Source organism: Mesocricetus auratus, unplaced genomic scaffold (genome assembly GCF_017639785.1).
Source record: "Mesocricetus auratus isolate SY011 unplaced genomic scaffold, BCM_Maur_2.0 Super-Scaffold_100025, whole genome shotgun sequence".
In the NCBI taxonomy this organism is placed as follows: domain Eukaryota; kingdom Metazoa; phylum Chordata; class Mammalia; order Rodentia; family Cricetidae; genus Mesocricetus; species Mesocricetus auratus.
In genome coordinates this window covers 11,636,214-11,655,222 of record NW_024429206.1, presented here as the reverse complement: position 1 = coordinate 11,655,222, position 19,009 = coordinate 11,636,214, and the positions used below count along the sequence as shown (strand labels likewise).

At 52.8% G+C, this 19,009-nt stretch overlaps 1 protein-coding gene across 1 annotated transcript; it reads left to right on the top strand.

The window, feature by feature from the left end:
- Positions 1-1,678: 1,678 nt before the first annotated feature.
- Sdsl (serine dehydratase like) lies at positions 1,679-15,264 on the top strand. Its single transcript, XM_013119811.3, is given in 12 exon segments — positions 1,679-1,811; positions 2,957-2,991; positions 5,645-5,715; positions 6,053-6,246; positions 6,422-6,461; positions 7,293-7,432; positions 8,607-8,695; positions 9,340-9,415; positions 9,417-9,500; positions 9,502-9,569; positions 13,332-13,456; positions 14,919-15,264. Coding segments are annotated over 9 exon segments (990 nt in total). The 5' UTR covers positions 1,679-1,811; positions 2,957-2,991; positions 5,645-5,715; positions 6,053-6,072; the 3' UTR covers positions 15,113-15,264.
- The last annotated feature ends 3,745 nt before the right edge of the window (positions 15,265-19,009 follow it).

Genomic DNA, 19,009 nt, shown 5'->3' with positions numbered 1-19,009 from the left:
AGAGACTTCATTCTGGGGGGCTGGAGAGATGGCTCAGAGGTTAAGAGCACTGGCTGCTTTTCCTAAGGTCCTGAGTTCAATTCCCAGCAACCACATGGTGGCTCACAACCATCTATAATGAGATTTGGTGTAAACATGCCAGAATGCTGTATACATAATAAATAAATATTAAAAAAAGAGACTTCATTCTTAGGGGCCTGTGGTAGAGAGCTTAGCTGATTTGTGCAAAGCCCTGGGTTCCATTCCCAGTTCTGGTGATGAGAACCTTGAGAGTATGTGGTTGGTACACCACAGGCATGTAATAAATGCATCTTCTTGTCTACAACTGAGGTATGTATTCCTCTACCAGGAAGCCTTCTCCAGATCCGACATTACAGCCACTGCAAGACCTTCTGCTGCCTGTTCTTTTTGGGTCCTCAGTGCCTCCTGTGAGATTGGGCACTTGATAGTGATGGGGGAGGGGTTAATGTGAGGGCAAAGGTGAGTTGGGCAGGGTCCCAGCCACAGATCATGGCTAAGCAGCCCCACCTGACCCCAGGTAGCCAGGGGTTAATCATGGGAGAGGAGAGGTCACACTTGCCCAAGGGACACCTATGTTGTCTGGTCCTTCCTGAATCTTGCCTCTCATTTTGTATTTGGGGAAACTGAGGCTCAAGATGGATGAGGCCCTGGGTCTCAGCGTTGCTCAATGAGATGGGGACAGAGGAGACACAAGAGTCCGACTCTTCTTCATGGGTGCTGGAGAGCCAACCTGGGTCTTCATGCTTGCATGGGGAGCATTTACCCAGAGCCTTCTCTTCAGAGCCTTCTCCCAGACTCTTCTAAGTCCTTCTGCGACTCTAGAATTCAGCGTGGTTTTCAACTCCCACCCTCATTCCACACCTGCGTGGGCTCCCAACATCCCACAGCACGGGCATCCTGATCGCTGGGACAGAGCAGGGGACACGCTATCGTGTTTGAGGTTAAAGGCCTCAGGTCTTGGCAGGTGGTAGGTGTCTGGCAAATATTTATTTACTGAATGCGTGAAAGAATGAGCAGCCATTGCTATGAACAGTAAATAGCAGCCAGGCTTCTTCTGCTGGCTGTGAAGTAGCGGAGATGGAGATGTGACTGACGTGAGAGTCGCCCTTCCTGTCCAGACAGGATGTCAGGATGGCTGCCAGCTCCCCTTGCCTTCTTTCTATCTTCCTTTTATTTTATCATTTTATTTTTAAGACAGGGTCTCTCTATGTAGCCCCAAGTGTCCTGGAACTTGGTCTATAGACCAGGCTGGCCTTGAACTTACAGAGTTCCTCCTGCCTCTGCCTCCTGGGTGCAGGCATTAAAGGCGCGTGCCACCTTTAATGCCTGCCCTGCATCTTTGTTTTCTTGTCTCAAACCTGAGCTGACCCCAGTGTGGTCTGGGGAAAGTGGCCTGAGCTGAAGACAGCTCTGGACACGTCAGATCTAGAGTGGCTGTGTTATATGAAGGTGGTCCACGGTGAGAGGCTCCTTCTACATCTTGCTGGCCAGCCCCTGGGGCTGGATACTTCCCTTGCTGAGCCTCCATTTCCCCATCTGCCAGATGAGCCCAGGCCATTCATGAGCCAGGAGCTGCTTGAAGAGGAAGGCGAGGGTCGAGTAACCCCATGAGTCCCTCTTGGCTGTTTTGTCTCGAGTCTTCACTGAGACCCCAGAACCAGGAACTGGCCCTTTAACAGGGAGGAGGGGCCAGGCCCTGGTGGCGGAAGCTGATCTAGTGGCCTGTGATTCCATGTTGGTCCTGGCTGGGTTGTAGGCTGTGCTGGTCTGGGGAACTGTCTTTCGGGAAGGTAAGGGTGGCATTGTGGGAGTGGCTGTGGGCTGTGGGAATGAGGGTGGCGATTACCCTGGTAGCATCTGTCCTGTCTTGTCCAGGAGGCGGGCCCTGGGGACCCTGAGAGTGGAAACCAGGTTGTGCAGGTGGAAGGGGCAGTCAGCCTGGATTTCTAGCCTGTCTCCTGATTCAGCTGCTGAATGCCACCCAAATGGCCCCTGGGGAAAGCACCCCAGAACTGTTGGGTTGGAAAGAGGTCTGGAGAGAGTGAACAGTGCTTATAAGTGAGTTCCAGTGAGGAAGTCACAGAGCCCCTTCTCCGCTGCCTTATTCAGGCCGCCCAGCAGCTGCCACACTGAGGAGTGGACCAAGGGATCCCTAGGCCTTGGCTCAGATGGGTCCCCACCCTGATGCCAGTGAGGTTGCTGTCACCAAGAGGGACATAGAGGCCTGGGGACAGAGTTTCAGCTCTTTTTTGGTTCTTGTGTTTGTTTTTCAAGTCAGGGTCTCTCTATGTAACCTTGATTGATCTGGAACTCGCTCTGTAGACCAGGCTGGCCTCGAACCCACAGAGATCCACCTGCCTTTGCCTCCCGAGTGCTGGGATTAAAAGCGTTCGCCACCGTTAACCCAGTCAGTTTCAGCTCTTAAGGACAAATGTCAGTGAAGTATTAAACTGCCTCGTTTTTAATAAACGGTGATGATGGTGGTGAGGAGGAGGGTGCCGACAGCCCAGTAGTTGAAGTGCCACACAGTACACACCTGGGTTTGCACTCTGAGCCACATTTCCTGACCTATGGCCTTGTGTACCAACCGCTCTGGGTCCCTAGTTATGAAATGGGGTTAAATACAGGACTCTATCAGGGTTTCCTCAGTGCATTCTGAGATAATAGGGAAGGGGCTGGGCATGGTGCCCGGTTCCCAGCAAGCCCCACACAACAGTTAGCTCTTATCAAGCCACGCCGGGTACAGTGAGCACCTTCACTTCATGGTTGAGCCTAATCCCCACGAGGACCCCGAGGTGTACAGCACCGCATCCAGTGTGTCGCATGGCTCAGGCTTAGCTTGTCTGCGTCTCTCTGGCCCAAGGCTCCATGCCCAAAGGAAACCATTTTGCTCATCTGTAATATTCCCAGTTTCTATTGTTTTCTTGGTTTATAGGAGATCTCCCCATCAAACTACAAGCTGGCTCTGAGGTAGGCATCTGTCTTCCCCCCTGTGTCCCAAGCCCCAGCCTGAACCCTGACGGTGCTCTCTAGACACGCACGACAGGGTGTGCACAGCAGCGTTGGTTGAAGGTCCCGGCGAGGGAACCTGTCTAGAGGATTCAGCCTGGAGCATGGCAGTGTGTGCCAGGGGCTCACGCCACAGTCTGCGAGCTGAAGTGTGTGTTTGTTCCCATTTTACAGAAGAAGAAATAGGCCCAGAGTGGTTGAGACACTTACTTGGGTCACACAGCTGGATTTTTGTTTTTTTGTTTTTTTATTGGTTTTTACGAGACAGGATTTCTCTGTATTGTTTTCGAGGCTGTCGGTCCAGCCCAGCCTCGAACTCACAGAGATCTGCCTGCCTCTGCCTCCCGAGTGCTGGGATTAAAGGCGTGCGCCACCACCGCCTGGCTACACAGCTGGATTTTTCTTTGATCTCTGGTTAGCCCCCAAACCTGTGATCTGGGGTTGCAACACTGAAGTGTGGGTCAAGTCAGGCTTTGAGGGATGCCTTAGTTAGGGTTACTATTGCTGTGAGAAGCACCAAAACCAAAGGTAACAAAGAGAAGGAAGTGTTTATTAAACTTACACTTCCATATCATTATTTGTCATCAAAGAAGTCAGGACAGGAGCCTGGAGGCAGGAGCTGGTGCAGAGACCCCGGGGGTGCTGCTCACTGGTTTGCTCCCCATGGTTTGCTCCGTCTGCTTTCTTATGGAACCCAGGACCACCAGCCTAGTGATGGCCCCACCCACAGTGGGCTGGGCCCTCCTCCATCAATCATCAATCAAGAAAATACACGACCAGCTTTCCCACAGGCCAGTCTAGTAGGGTCATTTTATCAGTTGAGGTTCCCACTTCCAAAATGACTCCAGCTCGTGTCAAGTTGACACAAAAACTGGCCAGCACAGGCAGTTTGGGGACCAGATACAGCTCATAGGCCCCCTTTCCCGTGAGAGGTGCCGAAAGAGATGAAGCGGTTTGCTCTCTTTGCCTTGTCTGGGGAGGTCCAGGGCCATCCTGACAAAGGGGCCAGTTCCCATTTGAATTCCTTGAGTAAGAGGGTAAGAGGTTCAGGCTGGGGGTGGGGGGACTGGAGGGATAGGGTGCAACTCGCCTCCTGGTGGCCAACCTTGGAACTGCAAAGGGCCTCACCAAAAAATGAGGATAAGTTTTGTTGTTGTGGTTTTTTTTTTTTTTTTTTTTTTTTTTGGTTTTTTGAGACAGGGTTTCTCTGTGGCTTTGGGAGCTGTCCTGGAACTCGCTCTGTAGACCAGGCTGGTCTCGAACTAACAGAGATCCGCCTGCCTTTGCCTCCCCAGTGCTGGCATTAAAGATGGAGGATAGTTTTTATTTCTGTTTTTGTCCCTTTTCTTTGGTGGCTTGAAACAAGACCTTCTCAATACATAGCTGAGAATATGTCCTTGAACTCACTTGTAGTCCAGGCTGGCCCTCCTGCCTCAGTTTCCTGAGTTTGAGTGCAGGGATTACAGGTGTGATCAACCACCCAGCTTGTTCCTTTCTCCAACATTCCTTTCCTCATTTCTTATTTATTTATTTGTTTTTTAAAAATCTATCTATAGACAAGGCCTCTTTATGTATCCCTGTCTGGCCCTGGTCTCGTTTGGTAGACCAGGCTGACCTGGAATTCATAGATCCTCCTGCCTCTGCCTCCTGCATGATGGGGTAAAGGCATGTGCTTCCAAGCCCATCTTCCTCCCCCCTTTAAAAATTGTATTTATTATCAGTGTGTGTGAGTGTTTGAGAGTGTGTGTGTACGTGTGTGAGTGTATGTATGTGAGTGTGTATGTTTGTGTGGGTCTGTATGTGAGTGTGTGTATGTGTGACTGTGTGTGTATGTATGTGTGTGTGAGAGTGTGTATGTGTGAGTGTGTGAATGTGTGTGTATGTGTGTATGTGTGAGAGTGTATGTGTGTAAGTGTTTGTATGTGTGTGTGAGTATATGTGTGTGAGTGTGTATGTGAGTATCTGAATGTGTATATATGTGAGTGAGTGTGTGTATGGGTGTGTGTGAGGATGACACTGTGAACTAGATTCTCTCCTTCCACCTTTAAGTGGTTCCTGGGGATCAAACCCAGGCCATCAGACTTATGAGACAAGTAGCATTTGCTGAACCATCTCACCAGACCCCTTTGCAATCTTTTAAAATTTATTTTTATGTGTACATGTGTTTGTCTGCATGTATGCCTACACACCATGTTCAAGCTGTGCCTAAGCTGGCCACAAGAGGGCATCAGACCTCCTGGACTGGGAGCTATATCCGGTTGTGAGCCACCATATGGGTACTGGGAACTGAGCCTGGGTCCTTTGCAAGAGCATCATGTGCTCTTAACTGCTGAACCATCTCTTCAGCCCACCCTCCTCTGTTTTTGTTTTGAGACAGATATTGTGTGGCCCTGACTGGCTTCAAATTTGTTATGCAGCGGCGTAAAATCATCACCAAATGTAGACCGTTGTAAAGCTACATATGCACATCAAAAACAAAAGCTTTCTGGCCAGTGTGACATCATAGCATTATAACCCCAACACTAAGGAGATGAAGGCAGGAGGATGTGGGTGCCAGGCCAGCCTGGACCACACATGGAGACAGCAACTACAGCAAAAGCATCTTTGCTTTTAGAGATACAGGCCATGGCTGTGTAACTAGGAACCTATGACTGGGAAGAGGAAATAACACTGCCAACATCAAAGGTAAGGGACTAGGGAAGGGCCCTGCCTCCCTGGCACCTGCTTAACCAGCATTTTTCATGGAAAAATTATGAATGAATGAATGCATGTTTATTACTTTTCGGTCATACTGTGTGTCTCCAGCACTATGGACAGCCACAGACACTAAGTGAACAGTACCCAGGACAATCTGCCTTGTTCAGATGGGGAAACCAAGGTCCAGAGAGGGACAGACACTTGCCTGGACTTGAAGCTTGGAAGCGGGGTTGGATTTGGGATGGCCAGGCTCAGGGGCCTTGACCTCCCTTCCCCTGTCATGGTTCATGGTTAAGGATCTGAACCATGCACGCCCCTCTTGCAGGTCATCTGTGTGCCACAGGAATGGAGGGAGCCTTGACGGAGCGTGTCAGGGCAGAGCCTTTCCACAGGGTCACGCCCCTGTTGGAGAGCTGGGCATTGTCTCGGGTGGCAGGCATGCCCGTCTTCCTCAAATATGAGAATGTACAGCCGGCTGGATCCTTTAAGATCCGGGGCATCGGACATTTCTGTCAGCAGGTGAAGGAGGGTGGGCACGGGGCTGGGGGGGAGGAGTGAGGTCACACGGGGCCCTGGAGGAAGTGTGGGCAGGATGGAGGGAGAGGAGCGTTGGGTGTGGACGGAGCACCCAGCCACATCCCTAAAAGGCCTCCGTGACTGGAGTGACCCCTGACTCCATCCTTTCTCTCTCCAGATGGCCATGAGGGGATGCAGGCATCTGGTGTGCTCCTCAGGTGACCCCGCCCCTCTCGGTTTTACTAGGAGTCCTCAGGACTGGGGTGGGGGCAGGGGAGCCAGTTAGAGCATCCTCAATGCCCAGGAGTTGCCCCCCTCCCACCCTCCCTCCTTCCCTCCTTCATTTGTTCTTTCCTTTGTAAAGGCCGTGGACTCCTGACTTCCTGTCTCTACCTCCTGAGTGTTTCCTGATTACAGGACCGGTTTAGCTCTGTTTGTTTGTTTGTTTGTTTTCAGACAGGGTTTCTCTGTGTAGCTCTAACTGTCCTGGAATTCACTCTGTAGACCAGGCTGGCCTCCAACTCACAGAGATCCGCCTGCCTCTGCCTCCCAAGGGCTGGGATTATAAAGGCGTGCGCCACCACGCCTGCTTAGCTTCATTTTAAGGATTAGCCTCATCCGGGTCTCATCTCAGACAGCTGCACACCACCTGTTTTCAGTCCCTTCCCAATAACCTGACATTCATGGTGGTTGCGAGAGACAGCGCCCCATCTCACCGTGGTTTAAAGCTGTAGGCTCCAAGTTCTGCACATCCTCAGGATAAATGGCTCTCAGACGTGGATCCAGCCAGTCTCTTCTCCTGCTCTCCATCTCCTGCTTTTTCTTCCCCTTTCCCCTCTCTGTCCAGGGTACACAGTAGCCTGGGCAGCATACTCACCCCTGAAGCAGTAAGGAGTGGGCGAGGAGGTTGCCCTCTCTGATTGGCTCGATGTAGATCAGGTGTCTCCCTCTGCCAGCGGTGGGGAGGGGGGCAGATACACAGGTGACTTACAGGGCTGGGGTAGGCATGTGGAAATCTGAGGATCTCCTCCTCCCTCTACTGCTCCCAGGGGGCAATGCAGGCATTGCAGCCGCATACTCGGCTCGGAAGCTGGGCATCCCTGTCACCATCGTGCTCCCAGAGAACACTTCCTCGCAGGTGGTGAGGCGGCTGGAGGGAGAGGGGGCCGAGGTCCAGCTGACTGGGAAGGTAAGGAATGGAAAGCAAGGGCAGAGGGCTGGGGGAGGGGCGCTGAGTCCTCCCCGACTCCACCCCAGGGCACCGCCCCCATGTAGTTAGGATGAACGTTGGCCAGAGCCATTGTCTTGGACTTCAATCTTTTCTCGGGAGGGTGGAGAGAAGAGAGGATGGGTGGGACAAGGCTGTGGCACTTTCAGGGCTGGGACCTCTGAACCTGTTGTCCCACCCTGAGGAGACCACTGCCAGGAGAGTCCCCCATCCTCACTGACACTTGGCACTAGAACCTGAAAGACTGGCAGTTTGGTAAGACAAAATGTCTTTGATGATGGCTGTGTCGTTTCTTCCTCTGAGACCCCAATGAGGCAGTAATGGGGACCTCAGAAGACCCTACATGGAAGCTGTCTGTTCCCTGAACCACGGCGCCCAAAGTTGCCACCAAACACCATGGAGCCCTCCCTACCTCCTTCCAGTCCCTTCTCCTTTCCTTCTCCTCTGCTTCTTTTCGTTCTGTTTACTTTTGTTTCCCAGACAGGGTTTCTCTGTGTAGCCCTGGCTGTCCCAGATCTCACTAGGTAGACAGAGCTGGCCTCGAACTCACAGAGCTCCACCTGCCTCTGCCTCCCAGGCGCTGGGATTAAAGGTGTGCGCCACCGCATCCCGCTGATTTCTGCTTCTCCACTCCCTTCCCTTTAGCATTTACTCTCCCATCTGTCTCTCCAGGAACAGGGCGGGGCAGGGCCGGGCGGCAAGCCATCTCTGCGGGGTAGGGCGTGCCTGTGCCACCTGGGGTTTCCTCAGAGCTCAGGAGGGGTGGGCGACCTATGGTGGGCACAGGTGTCAGGGGACCACCTTAGGGTGGCGAAGGTTCTCATGGATAGGCTGCAGGGACCCAGCCGGTATATGGGGTTGGTGTGAGGGATTTGTCCCTTCCTATGGGCTGGATGTGGGCTCCATGTCACCAGCCCTGGAGCCCATTGGTTCTGCCTGAGCTGTTCTGGCCCTGCTGTCAAATGAGGGAGGCACAGGTGTCCTTTGACCCACGCAGAGGTTTCAGTCCTCACTCTGGGAGGTGTGGTCCCCCTCAGGGGAGGCCTCCTCCAGCCCTGTAGGAGACCCCAGTCTCTGGCACAGTGTCTGTGGAGTCTGTACCCCAGGTATTTCCAGGGCCTCTATTTCTCTTTAGGTCTGGGATGAAGCCAATATAAGGGCTCAAGACTTGGCCAGAAGGGACGGCTGGGTGAATGTCTCCCCATTTGACCATCCCCTTATATGGTAAGCTTAGCTTGTGGCTTTGTTCCCAGGGTGCCAGAGTAGGGGGCCCTCATTGAATCAGGGACTAAGAAAACTGAGGCCCAGAAAGGAGAAGAACCTTCAAAGCCGGGCAAACGTGGCTTCAGACTTTGCTCCTTGGGAATTGTGTTTTGTGCAAAACTCCTCACGGCCCGTGCCTCAGTCTCTCCATCGCTAGAATGGAAATCGTAATATAAAATATCCTTAATCAAATGTGTGCCTTGGGGCTGGGTGCAGGCTGCTGGCATTCCCTCACTGCCTATTCATCTTCTGGAAAGCCCACTGCAGCACAGAGAGGTCAAGACACTTGCCCAAGGGCACACAGCTGGTCAGGGGCAGAGAGGGTTTCTACTTCCAGAACCCCAAATGGTCCTAAGTCACAGGCTGGCCCCTCTTAACCCTCCCTGATGAGGGTCTTTCTCCCTCGAGTGGGGAGGGTTGAATGAGGTAAGGCGACAGAGAGGCTGGGCGGGTGGAGGAGACTGGTGGGTGGGAGGAGGGGTGAGTGGGTGGAGAGTAACGCGGAAGCAGAGGGGACCCTGCTGCACCATCTCATCTCTTCCAGTGACCGAGGAGGGGCCACCTGTCCCCAGACTCCCATAATTTGTTCCACTCCTCCCCCACAGGGAAGGCCATGCCAGCCTAGTGCGGGAGCTGAAGGAATCACTGGGGACCCCGCCAGGTGCTGTGGTGCTGGCCGTGGGGGGGCGGAGGGCTCCTAGCAGGTGTGACTGCTGGCCTGCTGGAGGTAGGCTGGCAGCACGTGCCCATTGTTGCCATGGAGACCCGAGGGGGCGCACAGCTTCAACGCGGCCTTGCAGGCAGGCAGGCTGGTCACTTTGCCAGATATCACCAGGTGAGTCTGGGCGAATCATCTGAAGGGGTAGAGGATGGGGTGTCTCTATCCTATGGCCTCTTTGTCCAAGGTAGTGGGAGTGGGCGCACCCCAAACATCTGCTCGTTCCGACGTTCTGACCACTGTCCCGAAGATCCAAGTCAGAGGGTGTGGATAAAAGCTGGGCTTATGGGTACACCCCTGTCATCCCAACACTTAGAAGGCTGAGGCAGGAGGGTTGAGAATGAGGATCCAGCCTGAGTTTGCAGAGAGAGAGAGAGACCCTGCCTCAAAATAAAGGTGGGGTGGTGCTGGAGTGGCCTGTGCTTGCCTCAGAAATGTGAAGACTTGAGCTTAGAGTCTCCGCGCCAACGGAATCTGGGTGCGGTGGCAGCGTGCGGTACACCCCAGAGGCTTGCAGGCCTCTCAGCCTCGCAGAAGAGGTGAGCTCCAGACGTGGCGAGGGACCCTGTCTCAAACACACGCGTACACAAGCCGACCAGTTTCCTGGGGCTGCTGTAAGAAATGAGGGGAAACCCAGCCAGGGAGACAGGCATGGAGGATGGGTAAGTTCCTGCCTTGCAAACATGAGGACCAGAGTTCAGTCCCCGGGACCTTGGTGAAAGGAGCGTGGCGGTGTGAGCTTGTAGTCTAGTCCTGAGAGGCAGAGGCAGGTGGGGGCCAGGCTAATGAGACCCTGTGTATGAAAAGAAAGGAAGGAAGGAAAGAAGAAAGGAAGAAAAGAGAAAAGAAAAGGAAAAAAAGGGGATTTACTACAGAGTGGCAGTCCAGCTGTATAAGCCTGAAGGTGAGTGCACACCCCCGAGCCCGGCACAGCAGTAACACAACATGATCCCACGTGATACCCCATGATGCAGACAACAGCATTCCACATAGGTGGGGTGTTGCATTGGGGGGTTACCTAAGGACTCCCCTTGGCTTTGGAGATTACATCTGTCCCATTCCTAGACCCCAGTTCCCCTCTTAACCTTGTTCTTTTTTTTAATGTTTTTTAAATGATTTCTTTATTTTTATTTCATGTGCATTCATGTTTTGCCTGTATGTATGTCTATGTGAAGTTGTTGGGTCCCCTGAAACTGGAATTACAGTTATGAGCCGCCATGTGGGTGCTGGGAACTGAACCCAGGTCCTCTGGAAGAGCAGCCAGTGCTCTTAGCTGCTGAGCCATTTCTCCAGCCCCCGCAACCATGTTCTTACACCTCCTAGATCACTGTCTTAGTCAGGGTTCTATTGCTGTGAAGAGACACCATGACCACAGCAACTCTTATAAGGAAAACACTTACTTGAGGTGGCTCCCCTGCAGTTTCAGAGGTTCAGTCCATTGTCACGGTGGCATGCAGGCAGACATGACATGGTAGTAGAGTAGTAGCTGAGAGTCCTACATCTTGCAGGCAACAGGAAGTGGACTGTGACACTTAGCAGTATCCTGAGCATAGGAAACCTCAAAGCCCACCCCCACAGTGACACACTTCCTCCAACAAAGCCACACCTCACTCCGTATGAGATTATGGGATCAATCATATTCAAACTACCACAATCATTGAACCCTGGTGTGGCGCAACAGCCTCCCAAGTTCCCTGGACCAGTCTTGTGGCCATTGTTTTGGGGGAGTAACATCTACATGAAGACATGTGGGAGAAGACTACACTCTTCACTTATTGAAACTGTAGGTCAGTGGTCTCTTTAAAAATTTTTGAGACAGGATCTCATGTAGCTCAGGTTAGCCTTGAACTCACTATGTAGCTAAGGGCGACCTTGAACTCCTGATCCTCCCTCCAAGTGCTGGGATTATAGGCATAACCCACCATATCCAGTTAATGGGGGTGCTGGGGATAGAACCCAGGGCCTCATGTGTGCTATGCTAGAATCTTTGTTCAGTGCTAGGAGCGGAGATTGGGGCTTCTTAGGGTGCCTTACTGAGAGAGTTCAAGGCCAGCCTGGACTATGGTGCTCTGCCACCGAGCCCCACTTTCTTTGTAGCCCAGGCTGGCCTTGAACTATCTTTGTAGCCCACGGAGCCACACCCCTCTACAAGAATCAACCTCAACTTGTGCCCATCCTTGCCTTCTCCTAAGCCTGCAGCCAAACTCCAGGTCTCCCTTCTTCCTCTGCCGAGGCCCCTCTTTCTGTACTTGTAATGGCTGAAAGCTTCTGCTGTCCCTGACCCTTTGCATGTGTTGTTTCCATGCCCAGGACACTCCTCATCCGTCTGTCTTGTCTCCCTCATCTCTTGTAGCTCAGATTAGATGTCACCACAGAGAGCCCACTGCTATCTCCTGGGGTGCTGGGTCCTGATACTTGTTAAGAGAAGCTTTCCTTGAGAGGAGCCTTCCCGCCCGCCTGGTTCCAGAGCGGCATCAGTCCCAAATAAACACACAGGAGGCTATATTAATTATGAAGCTGTTGGCCTTGCTTGTTTCTAACTGGCTAGCTCTGACTTAAGTAATTACCCCATAATTGTTAATCTAAGTATGTTTCTTACCGGAGAATAGTTCCAGGCTTCCTACCCCCATGGCGTTACATGTTGACTCTCTTGTGTTTCTCCTTCCCAGAATCCTCCTGGACTCCTAGCCCCACCTATCTAGATTCCTATTGGCCAGCAGTAATTTATTGACATATACACAGGACTTCCCCAACAGATACTCCCCTGGCAGTGTACCATATGGGTACTGGGTGCTGGGTCTTGATGACCCCACAGTGTACCATGTGGGTGCTGGGTCCTGATGCTCCCCTCGCAGTGTACCATGTGGGTGCTGGGTACTGGGTGCTGGGTCTTGGTGACCTCACAGTGTATCATGTGGGTGTTGGATCCTGATGCTCCCCTCCCAAGTGTACCAGGTGGGTGTTTATTCCCTTACACTCCCTGCCCTGTGCTGGGCAAATGTTCTGACTCTGATCTATGACAGGGTCCCACTAAGTTGTCCCGGCTGACCCTGAACTCTCTCTGTAGCCCTGACTGGCCTTGAACTTGCCATCCTCCCGTCTCAGCCTCCCCAGCGCGGAGGATGACAGGCCTGTGCCACCACACCCAGCTTGTTTCCTCGCTCGTCACCTCTGCTCCAACTGTGTACCCAGTCACCCCAGCGGCAATGCTTCACGAAGCGTCCAGCCCTGAGTGAAGTGCCTTACAGGTGTCTGCTCGCTCAAGCCTCATGACGGCCCTGGAAAGTTCCATCATTCAGATGAGGCTGCACAGCTAGTGCAGAGTCAAAGTCAGGAAGTGGACACTCTGGCTCCAGCCTTAGTGGTCTGGGTTCCTTGGGAGTCAGAGGTCCCCAAAGATATCTCTGGGTTCAAAACACAAACTCTGGCTCACTGTGGATAGTAGCAGGGAGGTGACCCCAGCCCTGAGATCATCTAAGTCGGAGTTCTCGTATACACTAGCTGTGTGTTCCTGATGTAGTTACTTACCCTCTCTGATCCTCCTCTCCTCTGACTCAAAGTGTGTGTGGGAGGGCTGTGAGGATTAGAGCAGAAGCGTGCACACAGCCCATTCCCCTCCAGTGAGGGCTAGAAGACATCCATTGTCAACAGTCCTTGGTAAATAAAGTGACCAGATGGCCAACGCCCCCTTCTGTGGTGGCTTCCTGAGGTCAGCATGGGGTAGAAGACCAAGCGTGCTCATGAGTTGTTCATGGTATACACAGCATCTGAGCACGTCTGGGCTTCCTGACAGGTACCTGTGCACCACAGGATGTGGGTGACCTGGGCTCTGCAGGGTGGAGCTCTGATGTGTCTGCTCTCCCATCTGCTCCCCTGCAGTGTAGCCAAGAGCCTGGGAGCCAAGACGGTGGCTGCACGGACCTTGGAGTGTGCGAAGGAGTGTGAGATTCTCTCTGAGGTGGTGGAAGACCGGGAGGCTGTGAGAGCTGTGCAGAGGTTTCTGGGTAAGTGAGATGCAGGTCATCCATCGTCCACATCAACCGTGTCCCCAGCATCTGTGAGAGGGCTGGCAGGGCAGTGGTGACAGGGCTGGCAGGGGTGTGTCCTGTAGTGGATGAGAGGAGAAGAAAGTCTTGGCCCCCCCAGGAGTTTTGTACATGCTTTTCCCACCTTCCTGCCTCTGGGTGTCCATCCTGGCCCTATCCCATGCCGCTTGTCCATGGTGATGACTACTAATCCATTATGGTGTCGCCTCCAGGAAGCCACCCTGATCTCCCCACACCATCTCACTAACTAGAGACTTCCAATACACTAACCCCTCTGCCTGCAGCTGCCTTGTTTTTACCTGCTGTTGGGGTATGACTGGGTAGGGGTGGGCCTTTGTGTCGTAGCCACTCTTATGTCCCCAGGATCTTGTAAGCACAGAGGCAGGCAGAGAGTGAGGTATTTGTTGAATGAACAGATGAATGTATAAGTGAATGGGGAAGATGAGTAATGGATGGATGGGCAGTAAAGGGAGAGGAGGATGAATGTGTGTGTGTGGGCCAGGTAAGTAGGGATGGATAGGTGGGTGGGTGGATGGATGGTTGTGTGCGTGGGTGGGTGGGTAGATGGATGGGTGGATTGGTGGGTGAATGGATGAATGGATTGGTGGGTGGGTGGGAGGATGAATGGATGGATGGGAGGGTATATGAATATAATGAATGGTTGGGTGGATGGATGTGTGTGTGGGTAGGTGGGTCGATGGAAGGTTGTGTGGATGGGTGGGTGGGTGGGAGGGTGGATGAATGGATTGGTGGGTGGGAGAATGGGTGGATGGATGGATGGATGGATAGATGGATGGATAGATGGATAGATGGATGATGGATGGATGTATGGATGAGTGAATTGGTGGATGGGTGGGTGTGTGGATGGATGGATGGGTGGGTAGACAGATGAGTGGATGGATGTATGTGCGTATGGATGGATGGATGGTTGGATGAGTGTCTGTATGTATGGATGGGTGGATCGATTGGCAGGTAGATGGACATATTGATGAGCAGGTTGATGAATGAACAGTCACATGATGGGTAGGAGATGGATGGATGGATGGTTCCTGGCTGGCTTTACAGACGAAGGCTACACTGATGGATGGACAGAGAGACAGCCATGTGATGGAGTAAGGAGTAGATCTGTAGAAAGTGAGACCTGTGATGGCAGAATGGATGGATGATGGATGGATGGATAATGGATGGATGGATGGATGGATGGATGGAAGGATGGATGATGGATGGATGATGGATGAATAGATGGAAGGATGGATGGATGGATGGAAGGATGGATGGATGATGGATGAATGATGGATGGATGGAAGGATGGATGATGGATGGATGATGGATGATGGATAGATGGAAGGATGGATGGGTTGGCAGAGTGGACCCCTCCTGCTGAGCACTGACTGACTGCCCTCCCGCTTCTTCCCCACAGATGATGAGCGCATGCTGGTGGAGCCTGCCTGTGGGGCCGCCCTGGCTGCTGTATACTCAGGCATCCTGGGGAGGCTCCAGGCTGAGGGTCGCCTGGGCCCGGCCCTGGCTTCCATTGTGGTCGTAGTGTGTGGTGGCAACAATATCAGTAGCCAACAGCTCCAGGAGCTGAAAACCCAGCTGGGCTGTAGCTGAGGGCTCCCAGGGACTCCAGAGAGGCTCCTGGACCCCTTCATGGCCACCCAAGGGGCCTCAGTTGCAGCTGTCCTGCCCTCTTCTTTCAGGTAGCCCTCTTGGATTGCTCCCAGGGGCTCCCTGAGTTCAGTGAATAAACCTTCCTGAGTGGAGTGTGTGGCTTCCAAGGCTTTTGCATTTTTACCTCTCAAGCTACACAATCCTGAAGCTGGTTCTCAGACAGTGACTCCATGTCACAGCAGGAGTGACTGCATGGGGCCTTGAAACACGTCCCTCCCTGGAGGAGATGATGTCACCTCCTTAACTGTCAGTGACTTTTCTAAGAACTTGAGTCCTTCTCTCCATCAACATTCACCAAGGCCTTGCCAGCAAGTGCCTGTCACAGTGTGTGTGTGTGTGTGTGTGTGTGTGTGTGTGCGTGTGTGTGTGTGTGTGTGTGTGTGTGTGTGTGCGTGTGCGTGCAAGTGACATAATGCCCCAAGGGCACAAAGCTGGCATGTGACTCAGCCAGGTGCAGACAATATTTCTCAGTGTTACTAGGTTATGTCAGCATGAGTGACATGGCTCGGGGGAAGAGGTAGGAGTTGCAGTGTGTGTCCCCCCCCACCCCTTTCCCAGTGGCTCAAGGCCTTCAGCTCCTGAAAATTTCTTAGGATGACGTTAACTCTGTTGAAGCCACAAGGGGGCAGCAGAGTGTCTCCTATGGGGAAGGAGTCTTCAGGGTAGTCTTGTATCTGGCAACCCTGGGATTCCCCTTGGCTCTCTTCCCAATCTGAGGCCCCCAAAGGATCTGAGACACATCTTGTCTTTCTGTTGTTGTTGTTGTTCTTTTTTTTTTTTCAAGACAGGGTTTCTCTGTGTAGCCCTAGCTGTCTTGGAATTAGCTCTGTAGACCAGGCTGGTCTCGAACTCACAGAGATCTACCTGCCTCTGCCTCCCAAGTGCTGGAATTAAAGGTGTGTGCCACCACCTGGTTTACCTTATCTTTGTATAGGGTCTTCTTATTTTCCTCACAGTCCCCCAGGTGACAGGAATCAGCTTGGGGAGTCACAGCTCAGGGCTGTGTGGCCTTAGGCGAGTGTCCTTCCTTCTCTGGGCCTACAGCCCACAGATCATGACTCACCTCCTTCCTCAATGGCAGGATTCAGGTAGCAGTGACCTCCACTCTCAAATCTGCTGCCTGCACTGTATTTCCTCCAGAACCCCAGACCTTACCCTCACTTGCTAAGAATCCCCTACCAGACACCTGGGAACCAGTTTCCCAGTTCCCTGGAGCCACAATTTGTGACTTTGCCAGGATAGAGACTTTGGTGCTGTGAGTCCCAGAGCCAGATGCAGCCAGACCTGAGTCCATCTTTTTTGTTTGTTTCTTTGTTTTTGAGACAGGGTTTCTCTATGTAGTCCTGTCTGTCCTGGAACTCACTCTGTAGACCAGGCTGGCCTTGAACTCACAGAGATCCGCCTACCTCTGCCTCCCCAGTGCTGGGATTAAAGGTGTGCGCCACCACCGCCAGGCCTGAGTCCATCTTTATTCTTGCTAATAATTCAGGGCGTCCTGAGCAGATACTCCCTCGCTGCTCTTGCTCTCGCTGTCTTAGTGCTCTGGGCTGTGACATGGGCTGATGGGGGTGGGTGACTGTGGACCTGCTGTGTGTCTTAGGGCTTTGGACCATTTTTCCCATAATGACCCATGCCATACAGACAATTGCTACCTGCATTCACGTGTGGAAATTGAGTCAGAACAGTTGAACCCGTTGGCTGGGCCACACAACTTATGCATAGACTGTCCACTGTGTCCCCTTCCTCGGCCTGTGTCCTCTGCCTGCCTTACTCTCTAGGCTCCTGACTCATATACATCCTCCAAGCCTGGCATGAGGCCTGCCTCCTCCCTGAAGCCTCCCAGGACTGTTCAGGCAGCCCATGTTCCTCCCTCCTCCTGTCCCTGTGCCTGAGTGGCAGAGGCTGTCTCCGGTCCAGGTGTCGGGGATCCCAGGCAGCCCTGGCCTGGCCTCAGCCCTGTGACTGTCCCTCCTGGGAGTCCTGTCAGCTGCTGTTTGTTCCTTGCCCGGTCTCTGGAGCTACAGATAACAGCCCTGGAGGACTGTTGACCCACCTGGATAACGTGTGTGTCCTGAGCTCAGTTCAGACCCTCTGGTTAACACCCAAAGCATCTGAAAGTGGGAAGGGTGGAGAGAGGGGACAAAGGAACAGGGGACACTACATTCTTGTTGTGGCAGGGCCAGGTTCAGTGGGTGGACAACCACTCTGCCGCCTTTGGGTTCTCCCTTGGGAGAGCAGAGCCTGGGAGGGGGCTGGGGTCAGAGGGCACTTGCTGGGGGGCTGCACGGGACCACTGCAACCTGTGTCTGTGGGTGTGTGTTCCTGCTCACATGCACCCCGCTGGCCTGCCTGTGTCTCCCATTGCCCCTCCTCAGCTACCGGGGTTCATTCAAACCCTTGGTCTCATCTTCAAGCTTTGGCTGACAAAAGTGCTGTTGTCACCCTGGAGCAGGTAGGAGGAGGGAGGAAGGTGGCCCTTTCAGCTGGGATAGCCTCACTGAGAAATGACACCAGAGGTTAACCTCTGGCTTCCATGTGTGCCTGAGTATGTGCGTGCGCGCGCGCGCGCGCGCGCACACACACACACACACACACGTGCTTTCACGAATGCACACATACATACAATGTATAACTGACAGGGGTTTTAAGGAGAGGTGAGGAAGATGGGAAAGAGTGTGCTGGAGAAACCACACAGGCCATTTTATGGGATGGAGTATTTAAAGGAGCCCCGAACTTCAGATGGGCTAGCTCGTAACTACATCAACATGAGTCTTTAACAGAGGGGAAGCTGTTCTGATTTTTCCTTTTTGACAGCACTTGAGGCTGTGTATGCATTTACAGCCCTTATACATTCTGGGCAAGCACCCTACCACTGAGCCACACCCAGCTTGGAAAAGGTAAAATTTGTGCACTGAGTTCCAAAAGAAACAAAGGGAAAAGAAGGGAGGAGCCCCAGTAGCAAGCAACACGTGCATAGGTCCTGTGGCAGGATTATATTCCTATGGCAGCCTCCCTGAGCCCCATGCTTAGCTTAGGACTCCCTCTTCATCTTGAGCTAACTTGACCATTGAGTGGACAACGTGGTGCTCTACCCCCCCCCACCTTAGATTCAGGACCCCCTACAGGAGGGAAAGTGCACTCTTGGCTGCTAGTGTGGAGATGCACCCTCTCCACTGGAGGCTTTGTGTCTAGGAATACATGGGCCCACAGTGGATGGCTGACCTGCTCACATAGGGATCTGACACAGCAGACAGCTGCTGGGTCCCCAATCAGAGCCACTCACTGAGGACCCAAGACCTATGAGAGACTCCTAGCTTGGTTTTCTTACCCACGTCTTCCTTGGCCCTCCGGCTATAAATCACAGCTGGGACTCACCACCTCTGGCCCTGTGGTCTAAACGTAGCCCGCCCCCCCCCCCCACCCAATCTCACCTGCCTCTCCCTTCTCCAGTGTTTGTGCTGTTTAAATTCCACCAAAAATGTCACAGGCGGGCTCTGCGCCTGGCTTCCAAATTCCCTGATAAATCCAGCGGTTGGCAACCCCTGGAGAGGCTTTGTGCAGCAGGGAACCCCATAAATCACCCACTGCCACTCCAGCGTGGGCAATATCTTATGTAAAAAGGTGTTTCCTGGGAGCGCCATGGGCAGGAGAATCCTATTACAGGCCGCCCCATTAATTATAGAGAGTCAAGCAGCCCCTTTCCTGCGATTTTTTATCTTAAGTCCGAAAACTGATTGCCGTCCCCAACCCTTCCCCGCCAAAAAGATCTAAAGAATAAAATCAGTGTTTGAAGAACAAATGGCCAAGCTGCTCCTTTTACAGTCGGAGTGGGGTCCC